Genomic DNA, 18,164 nt, shown 5'->3' with positions numbered 1-18,164 from the left:
GAACGTATCTGGAGAGCAGAAGATTCATTGCTATGATCAGTTCTGGTGAGTACATGGAACCCCAAATTGGCTGACCGTTACTTTACACAGCGACTGCCAAAGAGATCTAGGATACAGTACAACAGTTGTATTCACAGAAGCAGAATGCATCCCGCCTTTATACCTTACGCAAACAAGTCCATGAATGTAAGCAAGGAGCTATGGACGTCACGTCATACTTCAACAAATTGTTTGTGATACTGATGATTGTGTTGAGACTAATAATTGTAGAGTGGACAGAGATATAGAGATTGATGCAAATGATGAAAAAATAGAGGAAATTGGTGCAAATGATGAGAAAATAGAGGGAATTGAGGAGGATGGAGAAACTGATGGAGAAGACAACACTGAAGAAATAACTCTAGCAAACGAGAATAGTGGAAGGGAAGGTGATTGTGTGGGAAGTCCTTCTAACGAAAGATCCATAAATCAGATGGCTAGCTGCAGTAAGGAACGTGAAGAAGAGGAAAATCGTGATTCGTCTCTTAATCTTCCAATTGCCTTGAGAAAAGGGACTAGGTCATGTACAAAGTTCCCTATGCACATGACATATAGTAACCTATCTCCTAAGTTCAAGGCTCTTACTACCAGTCTAGATACGGTAATGGTTCCAAGTAATATACGAGTTGCAATGGAAACTCCTGAGTGGAAGGCTGCAGTTATGGAAGAAATGAGAGCTCTAGAGAGAAATGGAACATGGGAACAGGCCCCTCTTCCTAAGGGGCACAAGACAGTTGGATGTAAATGGGTGTTTACTGTCAAGTATAAATCCGATAGCTCAATTGACAGGTACAAGGCGAGACTGGTAGCCAAAGGCTTTACCCAGACCTTTGGTATTGATTACTCTGAGACATTCTCTCCTGTGGCCAAGCTCAATACGATCTGGGTACTGTTATCTGTTGTTGTTAATAAAGATTGGCCTTTGCACCAATTGGATGTGAAGAATGCATTTCTTAATGGAAAACTCGAAGAAGAAGTCTATATGAGCCCTCCACCCAGCTTCGAACACCAGTTTAACCATCAGGTTTGTAGATTGAAGAAGTCACTGTATGGTTTGAAACAATCACCAGAGCCTGGTTTGACAGATTCACCACGTTTGTTAAAGTTCAGGGGTATGATCAGGAGCACTCAGACCACACGTTGTTTACAAAAAGGTCGAGTTTAAGAAAGACCTCAGTACTTATTGTGTATGTAGATGACATTGTTCTGACCGATGATGATACTGATGAAATTATGAGACTTAAAAAAAATGGCTGAAGAATTTGAAATTAAAGATATGGGAAAATTGCGATACATCCTTGGGATGGAGGTGGCTCGATCGAAAGAGGGTATCTCTGTCTCACAACGAAAGTATACTCTAGATCTCCTCAAAGAAACAGGGATGACTGGGTGTAAACCTGTAGACACCCCTGCAGAGTATAATGCCAAACTGAGTAATGTTAGTAATGAAGCTCCTGTTAGCAAAGAGAGATATCAGCGATTAGTTGGAAAGTTGATATATTTATCTCACACAAGACCTGATATATCATATATTGTGAGTGTTGTTAGTCAGTTCATGCAAGCTCCCTATGAGGAACATATAACAGCCGTTGAACGCATCCTACGGTATTTAAAGGGCACTCCTGGTAAAGGTCTTCTGTTTAGGAAGTCTAGTAAACGTGGTATAGAAGCATATACAGATTCGGACTGGGTTGGATCTGTTATTGATAGAAGGTCTGTGTCTGGATATTGCATGTTTGTCTGGGGCAATCTGGTTACTTGGAGAAGTAAGAAACAGGGAGTGGTCGCCAGGAGTAGTGCAGAAGCTGAGTACAGGCCATAAGTTTAGGGATATGTGAAGAGATTTGGTTGAAGAAAGTATTAACAGATCTTCGACAAGACAGTGAGCTTCCAATGAAATGGTTATGCAACAATAAAGCAGCAATAAGTATTGTTAACAATCTGGTCCAGCACAATAGAACCAAATACGTCGAGATTGACAGACATTTCGTTAAAGAAAGACTGGACAATGGGAGCATATGTATTCCCTACATCCCTTCAAATCAGCAGATTGCAGATGTCCTTACAAAGGGGTTGTTAAGACGGAGTTTTGATTACTGTGTCAGCAAGTTGGGTTTGATCGATATTTACACCCCAACTTGAGGGGGAGTGTCGAAAAAGGGTTGGTTTGCCCTAGGGGTTTATTTGTAATTCTCTTATGGGCCTAGGGCTTCCTGTTTGTCTATTTATTTGAGGAGTCTTTCTGTATTTCAGTGTAACAAAATAATAAGATTTGATCATGGTTTTTTCTCCCTGGCCTAGGGTTTTCTACGTAAAATAGTGTGTTTTCTCTCTTCTTCTTTTATTTTTATCACTTTACTTAATATAACTCTATATTTTAAATTTTAAATTCAAAATCTAGACACAATCAAAACATTAATATGTTATTTTCATAATTTGCTTTATTTGAATCACATAATCCAAAAACAGAATCTGGAATTGTCTGTCAAACATATATCTACTAAACTCAGTGAATCTAAAAACATAAAACTTGCCAACCAAACCGACCCCAAGCTTACCTAACTCATGACCTTATGATTTTGCCTTTAACAACATGACACCCTCACTTCTGGTAGGATAAGAGTTGAGATCCTTTATCATTCCATATAGGGATGGATCCTTCAATTTTAACTTCATAAAAGGTTATCCCTTATAGTTATCTTAGGTATATGTTTTCTTTTTTCATTTTAGGCATACATAAGATTGGTTATCCCTTATAGTTATCGTAGGTATATGTTTTCTTTTTTTCATTTTAGGCATACATAAGGTTGGTTATCCCTTATAGTTATCTTAGGTATATGTTTTCTTTTTTCATTTTAGGCATACATAAGATTGTTGGCTTCTCCACCTAACTGCCACACACATTGCCATGTAAAGTATCCTAACCATAAGAACACAAACACACTTTGGATAGCATGACTATGTCGAACAATTGGGACACCCTATCCCTTGTTGAACACGTCTTAAACAATTGTTAGTATAATAGGTATGTGTCAGACACTAGTTGTACAAAATCAATATTGGTTCAACATTTGTTAGACATGTATTACATCCTTGTTAAGTAGGCACATAATAATATAGGACAACGAAATAATAAACTTTGATAGCCAATTATGTCAAACTTATCTTGTTGACATAGAAATGTATAAACTTATTGATTTGACTTTCCTTCTCATATAAAAATGATACAAATATATTAAAAAGAATGTATATTCTAATAAATGTGTTCTTGTTGTGTCTCATCTTATCTTATTTGCATATGTGCTTCTTAGATCCTAACTTGATATTTAGAACCACTTTGACAAACACCATTAGACACTTATGGATCGTTTACTTTCCTTTGTAGATTGTTTAAAATAGACTAAAGTCACACAAGAAAAATTCAAAGTTATCAAAGTAAAAAAGATAGAAAATTGAAACATCTTGGTGTATTTTAGATTGTGCCGGTCTTTGAGCAACTCACTTAATTATCCAATCGATGTTTGTCATGTGGCAAAATGTGGCAAAGTTTTTTTTTAAAAAAAAAAAAGTATATCTTTGAACTTTTTTTTTTAATGTAATTAAGAAGGATGCAGGTAGATGGTTGCAACTTAGGTTATACCAAAATATTCCTTGAAAAATAATTCCTACCTTCTCCTTTATGAAACCTCTACTTTCTTCATTTGTGCAAAGTTGCTTTTTTCATCTTCATGCAACTAACCCTCTTCTCTTTGGATGATATATATTTTAAAAGTTGCAACTTTCTCAAATGAAATGTTCAACAATTTTTTTTTTAAAGTAATTGAGTTAGTGGATATTTTTAATACCTACTAATATTAATTTTTAGTTCAATAATTTGTGAGGAGAGTATTCAAATTCCTAACTTTTTGTTCCAGCGTGTAAGTCTTAAACTCAATTTAACTATATCCAAATTACAAATTTCAAATTATTTAAACTCTATGTCATTGTTAAAAAAGAATATAATTGAATTTTTTATGCTTTAATAATAAAATTAAAATTTTAGAATGAAATGGATGAATAATGTACATGTGTCACTATAAGTATATACATTAAGTAAAAAAAAAATATTATCAAGTCAAAAGTGAAAACGGAAAATCAAAGATGAAAAAAGGTCTAAAATACTATACATTAGGAAGTGATTGATTGGGTTGATCTAATTGCATGCAGCTGGAATTTCTTTCTTTCTTTCTTTCTTTCTTTTTTTCCTTTTTCTTTTAGTGTGAAGTTGATAGAAAACTAGAAAAGGAGTATGGGTAAAGCTTAAGAAAATTAAATCAAACAGCTGAGCTGCCCAACACAACCTCCAAAGTGGGAAAAGATAACCAATATCAGATGATTCCCATAAAGCCCCTGTCTTTAATTTCTTTAATATCCTAAATAATAATAATAATAAATAAATAAATGAAAATGAAAATGAAAATAAATAAGAGTTTCATCTTTCAAGTGGTAGTGTACTTTGGAGAGAGACAAGAGAGAGACAACTTTTTTTTTTTCTTTTCGAAGTTTTACCAAATTTGAGAAATCAAAGGAAAAAACAATTAAGGATGTTCAATTTGAGCATTGTTTTCTCCAATTTTCCAACATTCAATCCGACAAGAAATTCATTGAAGTCCACATTCACACGAGCATAATCAAAATTAGTCGTAATAGGTATGATTCATGTATCAATTGTAATGGGCCTTTTGAAGGTTGTTCAAAGCAAGACCCAAAAGCCATGGACAGACCCAAGCCCAAGAGAACCGAAAAAATAACATAGAGAGGAATGTGCATCCCAAAAGGAAAACATCAGTGTATTGGGATTTGGGATGGCCAACGAGTTGGTAAGTATATACCAATCAGGAAATAAACGAGTCGAGGCCAAACTGACACCCTGCAACCTAGAGCGTCAGAAACGTCCCTGACACTCCTGCCGTCACACGCAACCGTAGGCATGTGTCAGAGGATTGACATATAAATAGCCCCATTGGACCATCCTGAAAGGGAGGATAAGTAATATCTAAATGAGAGACCTAATCTTACTTCTTTTAGTACTTAGTTGAATTATTCATTCATTGTACTAACTTAGCATCAAAGTGCAGTAGGCTTGACACCACATCGGTAAGAGGATCTCTTACGCAAGTTAGCTCGGATAACATCGAGACCAAACAAAAGGGAAGTGGGCCAGAAGTCAAAACCATTAGGCACCCGCAAAGCAATCCAAGGCTGCTGAGATCCAAGCGGCAACAAGTCTCAATCATAAAGAGACCTGGATTTCTTTAAGTCTATTTATATTAAGCAATGTGCAATTGTAATTTTTCATTCCCATTGGTGTTCTTTACATTAATGTTCGTAATAGAATGAAACATTTGTGATTACTATAATTTCCTCAAGATATAATAAAAAAATTAGAACAGTCATGGTTTCAGTATGTCGAACGATAGATCGTTCTTTGCACAATCAATGGTCTTCCTCCTACTATTCCTTGCTCAAACTTCATTTGTTCGTTGTCTATTCAATATTAACATCAATATCAGTATTGTAGATATTCATGATACAATCACATACCGACCAAAAAAAATCAACTACATGGTTCAAAACAAAAAAATTTGTATATCGATATCACTTGTATTTAGATCAAAATTGGTATCGTCAATATCCATAATCAATTTTATTCTATTGATACAAATATATGATGTTGGGCTTGGTGCCTTAAATCTCGTGGTTCTCATAGTTTGTAAATGTTTATGAATTATTTATTTAATAAAATAAGGAGTTATTTTATTCGATATTTTGTTTGCATTAACTCAATCCAATAAACTATGATCCAAGATTATTTTATATAACTTAAATATGTATGTGGTATGTGGTTGACATACGGGTGGATCATGTTTGAGTAATAACTTAAATGGTCTGTACTATATGGATAAAATTGGTGCATTATCCTAGTGATACTACAGATGCGGCCCACTTTGTAATTGTTACAATAGTTGTAAAGTATTACAAGCGATGTGATCTTAATTATACATATGGAGACATGTGAGCAGGGGTATTCTATACAAAGAGTTGTATAAGACCGAACTACAAAATAATTAGTCTCACTTTATAACGTTATTAATTGAAGAGATTAACATTTCAATAGGATGACCATAGGTGACTCGATCTTTATCGTGAGTGAATTATGAACTCTTGTCTATCAAGACAATCCTTTGATCTGTATGGGCGAGAGTGGTCAAATTCGCCGACTTAATAAGTCTACCATTTTGGGGATTTATTCATAAACAATCCTTTGATCTGTATGGGCGAGAGTGGTCAAATTCGTCGACTTAATAAGTCTACCATTTTGGGGATTTGTTTGATTAGGGAGCTGTGAACATAACTATACAAGATGAAATTCACTCCTTTTCCCATCTTTAACGTAAGTAGATGAATTTCTCTCTTAAGAGCTAATTACGAGTCTTAAACAATAAGGCCTCACCTTTTCACTGGCCCGAGAACGATTAGTTTGTAGTTGGACTATAAATTGTTTGTTCATTAAAGAGATTAGTGGTACTTAAGGAGTTAAATGTAACTATAAGGGTAAAACGATAATTTGACCTAGATGTAGTTACGAGCGATTCGTAAGGTTCAACTTACTGTTGATCGATTATATCCATGGACACAGAAATATATCTATAATTCAAAGAGTACAGTTGTGGGTCTTTAGTAGAGTGACTTGTAGTTAATGAATGTTGATTAATTTGATTAAAGAATTTAATTAATTAATCTCATATCATTGGAGATTTTAATCTATAGGTCCATAAGGTCTCGTTATTAGCTTATTAAGGGTAAAACAAGAACCAATTAATTTTGGATTAATTTGAATTATTCAAGTTAAATAAAGAAAATTATTGTATAAGATACAATTAATATAATGTATATAGATACATTATAATATAGAATTAATTTTGAATAAGATTCAAAATTATATATTATAATATGTGAGAGATAAATATTTGAATAAGATTCAGATATTAATTATATGAATAAGATTTGTATAATACTAAGTTATAATTAATATGAGCAAGATTCATATTAGGAAAATTTTTACAAATTAAAAAAAATGTCAAACTATTTACAGAAATAGCAAAAAAAGCCATTGATAGACACTGATAGACTTCTATCAGTTTCTATCACTAATAGATACCATCGACTTCTATCAGCTCTATCAAAGAAAATTAAAATTTTGTTATTTTGTGTAAATAGTTTTACTTATTTTTCTATTTTAGAAAATCTCCCTTCATATTAATATTATCGGTTAATAATTAATATGAATAATATTCATATTAAAACTATATATGATTCTTTTGATTTGAAGTTTTGATTCCAACGTATCACGGAAGAAAACAGAAGAGTTCTTTCTGTAACTCTATCTTCTTCCCTAAAATTCTACCAAATAAAATTTCTCCCTACCAACTACAAGGAGCCCACACATCCTTGACTTTGTCTTGAGAATAGTGAAGAAATAAGTGGTAGTGTCCTCATGACTTGTTTGTTCGTGAGAGGCATTTTTCTAGTTTGAGGGAGATTTGCATTCGTGTTGTTCCCTTTCGAGAAGGGGAATTCATACACGAAAAGAAAAATCTTCAAAGGTTAGTCCTTCTCTTCTCTCTTTCTCCTTAAAAAGCATGATGTAATTTATTAAGATCTTTATCCTGTTCTTCTCCGTATTTTTTTTCTTTGTGTTTGAGTTTTTAAAAATTGATTTAACAATAGCACGTGCTTTCATACACTTCCGCTAAGGAATTCAATTCCTTCATATGACATATGGATATCGATATCGATTTTTAACACAACAAAACCATATGGGTTATAACTGAATGAGATGGATGATATGTGAAGACAAAAATCTTACAAAAAGATGAATGAATCTCAAGTAATGGTCAATAGTAATCAGATTCGTCACCCTCTCATCCAAAATGAGATTAAAGATTTCGCCGTGGGGCCTAATATTCATAGTGATGACAAAATGCTTGTAAACACCAACAATGGAAATTAATTGGGACCCAATTTTCATATTATAATCATTAATTAATTACGATTTCAAGTTGGTAAATGTAGCCTAAGTATCTTGGTTAACCCATCACTAAAATTTGGTGGTTGAAATTTTATTTTATTAAGAAATAATAATGTTAGTTTAGTTTTAAAAAATGTTAAATTATAGAAAATACACAGGAATTTTGTACATTGCATCAAAAATATTTCTGATATTCCAAAAAATTCAATAATACACTTGAATTTTTAAAAAAAGTTTGAAGATACCAACACGTTAGTTTTGGATGGAAATCATTACTTTGTTTACAAAACACCTTTAAATTTTCAAAAGTTTCAATTTTAACTTTTGGAAAGTTAAGAAATACCCTTAATGTTAGTATGTGAACATAAACCATTAATACTTCATTTAAAAAATATCCTTGAATTTTCAAAAGTTGCATTAATACTTTTTAAAAAATGCTTAAAAATGTTCTTATCACTAGTGTAGAGATCAATATTTGAAGTTATCTTGAGTTGGAAAAGGACCAATTTTAAATCAACGTATAGATATCCTCATTTTTTTTTCCATATATATACTCTTATTTTTCTCCCATTTCTCCAATTTTTATTTCACTTTTCTCAGCAACCAAATATAAACCAAAACTTCAAGCTAAAGCCTAAAATTCCACAAAATCTCACAAAATTCCAAAAGCAAAATCTCCTTTAGAACTTATGGAGAAAAAAATCTTTCATTTTGTGAATGTTCTCAAATACAAAAAGGATTGAGAAAGGAATATCATCTTCATCATGGTGAATATTCTTAAGTAATCATAATTAATAGAGTAATTTAAATTGCAAAAGGGATCAACAATGTCGTCATCACTACAAGTTTGGTTCTACACTTCTTCTTTTCCTATTAATTGTCCTCAAAATTATGATACAAATATTATTGTGTCTCTTATTCTCAAAATATTTCATTTTGTGAACTAAACTCAACTACTAACATATGACCTCATCAAAATATTTAAGAATTAAGTGTCCATTGGTGGTTCCATTATTCTCTTTCTTACCTTAATTTAAGAAAAAGCTTTTTTTTCCAGATATAACAAAAGTCAAACAATAAACATGAAGCAACAAAAATCTATAACAAGAAGAGAATCAAGAGACGAGAGAAATGAAGAAGGCAAGTAAGAGAGTATTGAATAAGAGAGTAGAGAAAAAAGAGGGAAAATAGAGAACTCTAAGGTCATAAAGTGAAGTAAGGGAAAGAGAGAAAATAGAAGAGGAAGGTGGTGAAGTGTGATAAATGTTAAGAACATTTTTTAACATTTTTCAAAAAGGTAGGGGTACTAATGGAACTTTGAAAAGTTAGATAATTTTTTTTTAATGAAGTATTAACCATTTCAGTTCATATACTAATATATACTAATAATAAGAGTATTTCTAAACTTTTTTTTTTTAGAAAAAGTTTAAGAATATTTTTGAATTTGAAAATTATAGATACTTTCATATAGCTTAAAAACATTTTTATTTGGTTATTTTCTTGCATGCATGAATAAAGTGCACATCTATGGGGAAATACAAATCTTTTGCACATGATATGGTCTCAAACATGATGCAACCATATAGCTTTATGTTGATATGTTTTTTTTAAGCAAGTGGATGGGATGATTTAACAAAATGAGCATGTATACAACTTGGCTCTCTTTTTCTTTTGTATTGGTAGTAAAGGGAAAGAGTTGCATCACAAAGCTATTATGCCAGCTCAAAATATTTCAATCACAAGGTTGGGGAAAAATAGAAAAGTAACACACATGATGCTTATAAAATATGGTCTTGAAGGGTTAAAGATTCTATCTTTCTTTAGTGGACCCATTTGCAAAAGTTGATTCTATATTTCTTGAGAGATTTTGCATTAGAAGTTTGCTAAATTAATTATAGTTGTGCCATCTAAACTTTGTTAAATATTTTCTAGTTTTGTCTTTCTAACTTTATTAATTAGTTTCTAGATGTATCCAAGTTTATTATTATTATTAATAATGTTATCATACTACTTTTTGTGCTAACCCTTTAAATAACTACCTACTCAATAGCTTCTAAAGGTTAAATAAATCTCTTAATTTTGTCTATTGTTTCAAACTACTCTCTTAAAAGTTGCAATATTACCTTCAATCTTTCATAATTGTTTCAAACAATCCTTCGAGTAGTAATTCCTCAAAATTTTGAATGATAATGGGGACTTGGAATGAGAATGGTAGCATTAGAGTCTCAATTTTCATTCAAGATATCTTTATTGCTCCATTTTAGGTCCCACTTTTTAGTCCAACTATCTAAAGAGTTTCTATGCCAAGTATAACTTTGAAATGTTTAAGAAAATTCAAAGATAATATATTGCAACTTTTGAAAGAATAAAAGTATTTTTTATTAAACAAGGGACAAATTCAAGAGTATTTTTGACAACTTTATCTCTGGCAAACTCAATAACAAAATATGCAACGTTAGTTATTTAAGAATAAAATCCAAAACCTTGAATATAGTTAAAAGAGTTATATTGGATCACATACCCTTATGAGTTGTTCGATTATTTCCCAATAACCCTACACCAAAGCAATGAAAAAATTTTATTGAAAAGAAAACGTAATGCATATGTGACTTTATCCTAAATAACCAAATCGTCAAGATAGAATGATCAATTTTTGCTTTAGATTTTCAAGTTCATCGGAATGATCCTTAGATTTAAATAAATATTAAAAATTCAATCCAAACTACTACAATACATGTCAAAGCACCCAACTAACATCTACGAATGTATTGATCAAAGAGGTTTGGTTCGGATCCTCCTACCTTATTATAAAATACATTTCTTTCAGAAAAAAGGTAAAGTAATTAAGGCATAATTTATAAATGCATACATGCTTTCCTGACAAGAAAACAAACCATCATCTTAAGAAAGCATCCATCTTAAGGGTTTTGCAAAAAGGCAATTCCACTATACTCTTTTTTTATTTTTGTTAGTAAAGTTTATAAAACCCCAAACATCATCTTCTCTCCTTTTATGATCCTTTTTCTCAAAAACTCTCTTTTCCTGATATCCGTTCTTTTAATAATCTTGGTGGACGGCCATGGCTGATTCAGCTCAGAACTTTAAGTTTCAAATGCAATATTTTCACTTCCTCCATATATATATATATATGGAGAGTTGGAGGCACATTGATTATCCACCCACACTCTCCTTTTTCTCTTTTCTTACATTTGATACATACAAGTAGAAGCAGAAGACAATGGAAGCTCTGATGCAACAAGAAGTCGCTGGGATCCCGGTAGACTCCATGATGTTTCGGCCGGTTGAGAAGTCACTGAAAAGACTGTTGCCTGCTCCGGTCGGTAACCAGTCTCCCGATGGCGAACCCCGGGCGACAAAACAATGTAAAACTTCTATTTTGTTTTTCTTTCCTTCTCTAGATGTCTATAGGATATGTGTAGTGTGGGAGAATGGTAACTGAATGGAGAGAATGTTATAAATGTTTGCAGGTAGGGAGGATACAGTTGTTAGCAGGAGGAGCATGGTTGGAAGTTTTGCCCAAGGAGTTAGAGAACATGGTAAGTTAAACTATACATTAGTCTCTTAGAAGTGGAGAAATATCTCGAGTATGTACATTGTTTTGATATGATGCATTTTCTAGGTAGATTTTAAAAATAGGTCTAAGTTTGAAGTGGACAATATGATACAATTATGTTAGTGACATAGCAGTCATTATTCAAGAAAAGTTATGAAATGATCTAAGAAAATACGGAGTTTGAATGAGTTTCTTGATCTTCTTAGATTGGCAACTCCTACTTGTTGATGAGGAAGATAAAATTTATAAAGAGACAATATATGATTCTTTAATATCAAACCAAATCCATAGAGTCTGTAAATAAGACTATTCAACATCTCATTAAACAACTGAATATGATTGCTCTTCAATCAAATTATTACAGTACAACAGAGAGACCATGAACTTATGTTGGTACTGTTTGGTTGGTTACAGTTGCAGTGAGATTAGGACAAAAGATCAGAGAAACAGTAAAGGGGAAGTTGAATTTGGGAGCAAAGATTCTTCAGGTTGGTGGGCTGAGGAAAGTTTACAAGCAGTTATTTAGTGTAAGAGAAGGAGAGAAACTATTGAAGGCTTGTCAATGCTATTTGTCAACAACAACAGGACCCCTAGCAGGTCTTCTCTTCATATCCACACACAAACTTGCCTTTTGCAGTGACAAATCCCTCAAACTCTCTTCCCCAACTGGAGAGCTCCTAAGATTTCATTACAAGGTATAACAACCTATCTGTGTCTTAAATCTCTTGAAACGGGCAAAAAGGAACAAGTCCCTTTTCGACTCGTCTTAGATTAAAAAAAGGTCAATGATTCTAAAGTTCTCTCCGATTTGTCATCTTTTTCAGAATGGTCGGGCGTAAAGTTTTGTCTCTCATTTAAATGTCGTTCGGTCTCAGTTGTTTACTAAACTGATGTTGGTGCAGGTGGTGATTCCTGTAGGGAGGATAGAGAGTGTGAACCAAAGTAAGAATGTGATGAAGCCTTCACAGAAGTACTTGGAGATAGTAACTGTTGATAATTTTGATTTCTGGTTCATGGGGTTCCAAAATTTCCAAAAATCATTCAGATTTCTTCAACAAGCTATCTCTCAGGAATGGAAGATTAATTGCTAGCTATGTTTGGAACTTGGGAGAAACATGTTTAGTAGAAGTGTTTTCTTTTCTTTTCTATTTCTTTTGTTTTCCTTGTGCTTCCTAATATTCACTTATTGTAGCTAAGGAGATCTAGATAGATACGTTAGACCCAATTTGTACAAATTTCAATTAGAATCAATGTAAGTTGATATATATTAAATATATGTTTGGTGTTAGCTTCAAAATTTATAGTCACTCAAAATTTTAGATTCTAAGGGTAATTTTGTGTTGGGGTTGGTGGGAAGTATGACTTTGTTTGCAATTAAAGAAATAATAAAAATGACATGAAATTCCAAAATGGTCAAATTGTTAAATGTCATGAGATTAAATCAATCAATTAGTGCTAGAATAAATCCATACGAATTGACTATAAGTTTACAAAGGCTCATCTCAATCATTTCAAATCTTCCACTCTCATCATTGACAAACATTTATGCTAATAAGACAAAGAAACAGAGGAAATTTGTTTATATTTTCAAGTAGTTAAATTACAAGTTTAATCTCAGAACCGGCTGGGATAACTCAACAAACCTTCAATATTTAACGATTCCACGGAACCTGTTGTGATTGATAAACGGCATTGAAAGACATGGCCGTTATCTCAATCAATTCAAATCTTTCACACGTGTCAACCACATCAGTTATTTAAAACGTTCTTAATAATCAATAGACGTTCAAGCTTCTATATGATTTCAATATTTCAAAAATTGCTCATAGGTCATTTAACTACGAAGTTTATGTCTAACAAGCCGAAATGAGCATAACTTAATGATCATTAGCATTTACTCGTTTCTTAATGTCAAAGATTCAAATCCTTATTTTCACACTTTTGAATTAAAACAAAAGAAAAATTGTCTAACAAGTTCTCATCGTTTTGTCTAACAAGTTCTCATCGTTAACTCTATTAGTTTAACATTACTAGTTTAACATTACATGATAACTGTATTACTCAAAACTTCTTGAAAGTAGATTTAATTTTGTTGACGTGGTGGCTTGTTTAAGTTATGCGCACGCACACTCTAGCTCACTAGCATAAGCCAAGAATGATCAAACACCCAACACAATGAAAAGAACTGAATGTGATCTATATATTAAGAACCAATGAATTTTAAGGCTTTTGCTTGCCCTCACTTGTTTTCGAGAACAAACAATGTTGTATAGAAAGAAGAAAAGAATCAGGTAAAATGGTGAGCAACTAACTCACAATATTGAGCTAACAGGACTCTCTGCAACAAGAAGTAAGCACGCAATCGGCCAGAAACTGACTAAGCTGAGATGTATACAGTTTTGGGTCATTCCTAAAATGATCTACATGAGGGGTGGACACAAAATTGCAAGCTCTAACCTCACGTCCTGCTCGTCGTTGCTCCTCTATAAATGATTCCACGGAACCTGCTGGGATAACTCGATCCGCTGAGCTGTAGATATACAGTTGAGGACAGCTTGGTTGTGACGAAGATAACGTACCCAACACATCAGATAGCCTCCTGGTAGGATAATAGAATAATTTTCGTCTTTTAGATTTTATGTACAGGTTTATGAAGTACATTTGCAAAAAAAGTGTAGTAACAAATCTAACGTAAATGAACAAAGGCATGTTTGCAAATGGATATGAAACTATCATTGTTTATGTACTGTCTACTTGTTAATGACCATCCTATATAATTTTGGAGTTCCATATTTGATTCATTTTTTGTTGTATCTGCTCAATCTTGTTATATGTTGGTTATAATGATCACATTAAAAAGGGTAACTACCTGTTAACAGTAGGGAGTTTCAAAACGACGCCGAAGATCTTTTCCAACACTAATAGAAGTGCTGCTTCAGTAACTGCAGGTTTAGGCTCTATATTTTCTTTATTGCTGAATGATACTTCCATCCCGGTGTTGTCCAAGGTTGTCGATCCTTTTGTTGCCACACTGTTCTTCTTCAATAACGCTGCAGAGAAGCCTGAAGCCCAGACCTAGAAAAGCAATGACAAGATTAACAATCATTTTCCCACAATTGTTCAAATAAGATACTTAATACTTATATAGAAACACAGATCACCAACAAATAAAAGCTGTGAAAGTATATAATAAATAGATACTCTACTCTAAACGCATAGTGAAAACAATAGTTGAACAGACAAAATTTCACCCTTATCCATAACTTGATATATAGAGGATATGCCCGAATAAAAAGGCCACTCTTAAGTCCTTTCCTATATGAAACCATGATAAATCGATGGTGATGAATTTTGACCAAGCCAACGATCTTATTTTTACTTTAAATCAGAGCATGGTTCGTAGTACATGGTTACTTAATGTGGTGAATGAATACAGCAAGCTACAGTTTTTTTGAATAACAAGAAAGGGAACTGGCAAAAACATGGTCCAATAGTGACTAATATCTTTTACTACTGATGACTGTCTCGTTGACAAAGAACAAGAATTTCATTTCAAGGCCGCCATTACCTGAGGGTCGGGAGCTGCAACAGGGGCAGAATCCACAACGCAGCCCTTAATCGTTCCCATTAAAGAAGAATCACGATTCTGAAACTTCTCCAGAATAGCTCCATACCTGCATCAAGATAAATCCAAGGGAACAATCACGTAATGACATTCATTCAAGAAAAGCCAAAGGTGCTACAATGAAGAGCAACAAATCCCCAAAGCTACCACTCCCTAAGAAATAGAAAATGAACAATCTTCCATTGTCTATATAAGTTAAAAGAAGAGGGAAAAGAACATACGTTAACCATCCGGTATTGCTAAAAGTGTGAAACACCAGGTTCTTCCCGTGCTCCTCTTCCAACCAATCAGCTAGATGGTTCACAAGCAAGTCGATGTGTTCTTCAACTTTCCCACCAAGCTGATACGTAAGTATCTCAGCCATTGGAAAAGTAAAGGTAATGGCATGAAAACCCCTTGAAGTATACCATTCGGCGTATCTCTTTAAATGTTTCTGCTTTGCTCCCAACCATCCTAATAAAACCACCACCGTCCTAGATTTTGCCACCGAACAAGCAGAACTACCCGTAATATTTAAAGAACTTGGCTCTGGTAAATGCCATCTGTACATAACCTCAGAAGGTGGGAAAGAAAGTTTAGGTGAAGGTGCAGCCTGCTTTGATGCCTTGGTCAATGCAGCTGACTGATATAAATTAGAGAGAACAGAGGAAGAAACCAAAGACGTGTGGATGTTTCCAACATAGTTGCAACTGGAAGTTGGAATTGGAAAACTGAATTTAGGGATAGGTGCATGAATTTTAGTAACAAATGATAAGTTTGCAAGCTCCGAAACAGAAGTATAGGAAACAAATGATGTCTTTGACGCCTTCAAGAATTCTAAAGCTGAATCTGAGGAGGAAGAAGAAGAAGAAGAAGAGGAAGCCTCTGGCGGTTTCTGAGATGGTAACTTGTCTGAAAAGTCAGAGGAAAAAGAAGCCACAGCCATGGCAGTTACAGCAACAAATGGTCGTTGAAGGATTCCAGACAAGGAACCCATATCTGAAACACAGATCAAAATGTCTCATGCCAATAGCAGGTTACTCTGAAAGAACATGAGGCAAAAATCAGCAGTCGAGCAATCTAAGATGTAGATGACCCAGAAAGCGAGATCTTTCTATGAGATCACCTGCTGTAACAAGAGAGAAAGAAATTGAATATTAATGGGTGAATAAAAAGAGAGGTCCCATTATCAAAGTTTGAGTTGGGGTCTTAATACGCACGAGAAAAAGGATCTTCAAATGGATCTTTGAAATTGTTCAATTCAAGACAATTGGGCTGTCACCAACTTTGACAGCCGGATCATTTATCCTCAAACCAAACCGTCCAAGAAGTTTCCTTGAAAGGTTGGTTTTGCTCAAGCCCTCTTCCCGTTCCCACCCACGCACGTTCCTGAAACAAAAACAGAACGCGTCTACAACAAATTAGAACATTAATCTCACATGTCTAAGCGAGTAACTAACGATTAAATAACTTTATATTTTAAAAATGAGAACTGGTAACAACCCCAAAAAGAGAAAAAGGGAAAAGAATTAGTTGACGCCACGTGTTGTGAGCTCAATCCAAAGAACTTCATAAAAACAAGGAGCCTCGCTTCAAAAGGAAGATGAGACCCTTGATAACGATTTGTCATTTATGCAGTGCCGTCCATAATAAAAGTTCAGAAAAAGAGAAAATAAAACAATCCAATAATTTTCAATCGAAATAAACGAATTGATTTGATAAACAAAGCATAACCTCAAACTCAAAAGATAAATTCATTCGAGGTCTAGAATAACAATAGTTAAAGACGCACGATCCAGACACCGAGTCATACATCCCCGTTGAATTTTCAAACTTTGTAGAAAGAAAATATGTGAAACACGTCTCAACATTTGAAGTAATTCAGGTCCAGAAGAAAATCAGTCCTCGTGCACCAAAGAAAGCAATTTAATCATTTCACATTCGAAATTTTGATGCTACACAGTCAAATCGGAGATAAAGCATTGAATTTACCACTGACAATTAACAAAAAGGAAATCGAAATTCAAACCAATTGTTCCTTTCTCAAAGCTTATACCGAACCCGAACAATAATTCATCGCATTGCTATAGAATCTATAGAACTCCTATGAAAAAAATCGACAATGGGGAAATCCGATCATCGGATTCCACCCCGACGAAAAGGGAAACATCAGAACAATAATAAGAGGGGGAAAACAAACAAAATAGAGAAAATCACACAGAAACAAAACCGGAAGAGATGAACATCAATGAGAAAACATGAAATCGAATCAAAGAGCGGAAAATGTTGGTAAAAACATACCGTTGAATGAGAGAGGGAGAGAAGGAAAGATGAAGAAATCCTTCAAAAGCAAAAGACTTGTGTCGGTTTTGGTTCCTCGTGTTTCTGAAACCTTTTGTATACGTGAAGACGACGAATCGAAGAACCAATGAATGGCGGAGAAGATGAGCGAAGAACGAAAATTCCGTTATATTTATACTAATTCTTAGCATTGCGTTTTATATTTATATATTTTATTTTATTTTATTTATATTTTTTTAATTTTTAGATTTAATTTCCAAAATATAAAATAACCGTGGGTCCCAAAATTCTCATTCCCATTCCGAATCCTATTCTAATAGGAAAAATGCCACGAGAGTACCGTTTTTATTTAATCTCTAAATTTCAAAATATTAAATATTTAATCAATTTTTGAGTTTGATTTTAAGTTAGTTCTTAATCTTCAAAATGTTACAATTTTATCTTTAACATTTGAGTTTTGTTTTAATTTAGTTCTTATGTTTCAATATTTACATTTTCAACCTCGATTATTTACTAAATACTTATTTTTCATCTTTAGTATTAATAAACTAAAAAAACACTAAAAGAAATATAAT

At 33.4% G+C, this 18,164-nt stretch overlaps 2 protein-coding genes across 3 annotated transcripts; one reads left to right on the top strand and one right to left on the bottom strand.

The window, feature by feature from the left end:
- Positions 1–11,125: 11,125 nt before the first annotated feature.
- On the top strand, positions 11,126–12,998 carry LOC120067797 (putative GEM-like protein 8). The gene is made up of 4 exons (XM_039019387.1): positions 11,126–11,493; positions 11,599–11,667; positions 12,099–12,379; positions 12,587–12,998. The coding sequence occupies exons 1-4, from the start codon at positions 11,349–11,351 to the stop codon at positions 12,773–12,775; spliced, it is 684 nt and encodes a 227-aa protein (XP_038875315.1). The 5' UTR covers positions 11,126–11,348; the 3' UTR covers positions 12,776–12,998.
- An 862-nt stretch (positions 12,999–13,860) lies between these two features.
- Positions 13,861–17,745, bottom strand: LOC120067796 (transmembrane protein 53). 2 transcript variants are annotated; one of them, XM_039019385.1, is made up of 6 exons: positions 17,590–17,745; positions 16,509–16,677; positions 15,531–16,417; positions 15,253–15,358; positions 14,554–14,759; positions 13,861–14,283 (listed from the first exon to the last, which is right to left on the bottom strand). In XM_039019385.1, exons 3-6 carry the CDS (start codon positions 16,283–16,285, stop codon positions 14,010–14,012), a joined length of 1,341 nt encoding a protein of 446 aa, XP_038875313.1. In that variant the 5' UTR covers positions 16,286–16,417; positions 16,509–16,677; positions 17,590–17,745; the 3' UTR covers positions 13,861–14,009. The 2 variants fall into 2 exon arrangements, with proteins under 2 accessions (XP_038875313.1, XP_038875314.1); XM_039019386.1 differs by having other exon boundaries at positions 15,531–16,414.
- Positions 17,746–18,164: the final 419 nt, after the last annotated feature.

Source organism: Benincasa hispida, chromosome 12 (assembly GCF_009727055.1).
Source record: "Benincasa hispida cultivar B227 chromosome 12, ASM972705v1, whole genome shotgun sequence".
Lineage (NCBI taxonomy): Eukaryota > Viridiplantae > Streptophyta > Magnoliopsida > Cucurbitales > Cucurbitaceae > Benincasa > Benincasa hispida.
This window is presented reverse-complemented; position numbering and strand designations above follow the sequence as displayed.

Excerpts from the sequence above, each read along its gene's own strand:
- LOC120067797 (XM_039019387.1), top strand. The coding sequence starts at position 11,349 with ATGGAAGCTCTGATGCAACAAGAAGTCGCTGGGATCCCGGTAGACTCC. Across the intron at positions 11,494-11,598 it reads ACCCCGGGCGACAAAACAAT|GTAGGGAGGATACAGTTGTT; the intron begins GTAAAACTTCTA and ends AAATGTTTGCAG. Across the intron at positions 12,380-12,586 it reads TCCTAAGATTTCATTACAAG|GTGGTGATTCCTGTAGGGAG; the intron begins GTATAACAACCT and ends ATGTTGGTGCAG.
- LOC120067796 (XM_039019385.1), bottom strand. The coding sequence starts at position 16,285 with ATGGGTTCCTTGTCTGGAATCCTTCAACGACCATTTGTTGCTGTAACT. Across the intron at positions 15,359-15,530 it reads AGCAATACCGGATGGTTAAC|GTATGGAGCTATTCTGGAGA; the intron begins GTATGTTCTTTT and ends ATCTTGATGCAG. Across the intron at positions 14,760-15,252 it reads TTGCAGCTCCCGACCCTCAG|GTCTGGGCTTCAGGCTTCTC; the intron begins GTAATGGCGGCC and ends TTGCTTTTCTAG.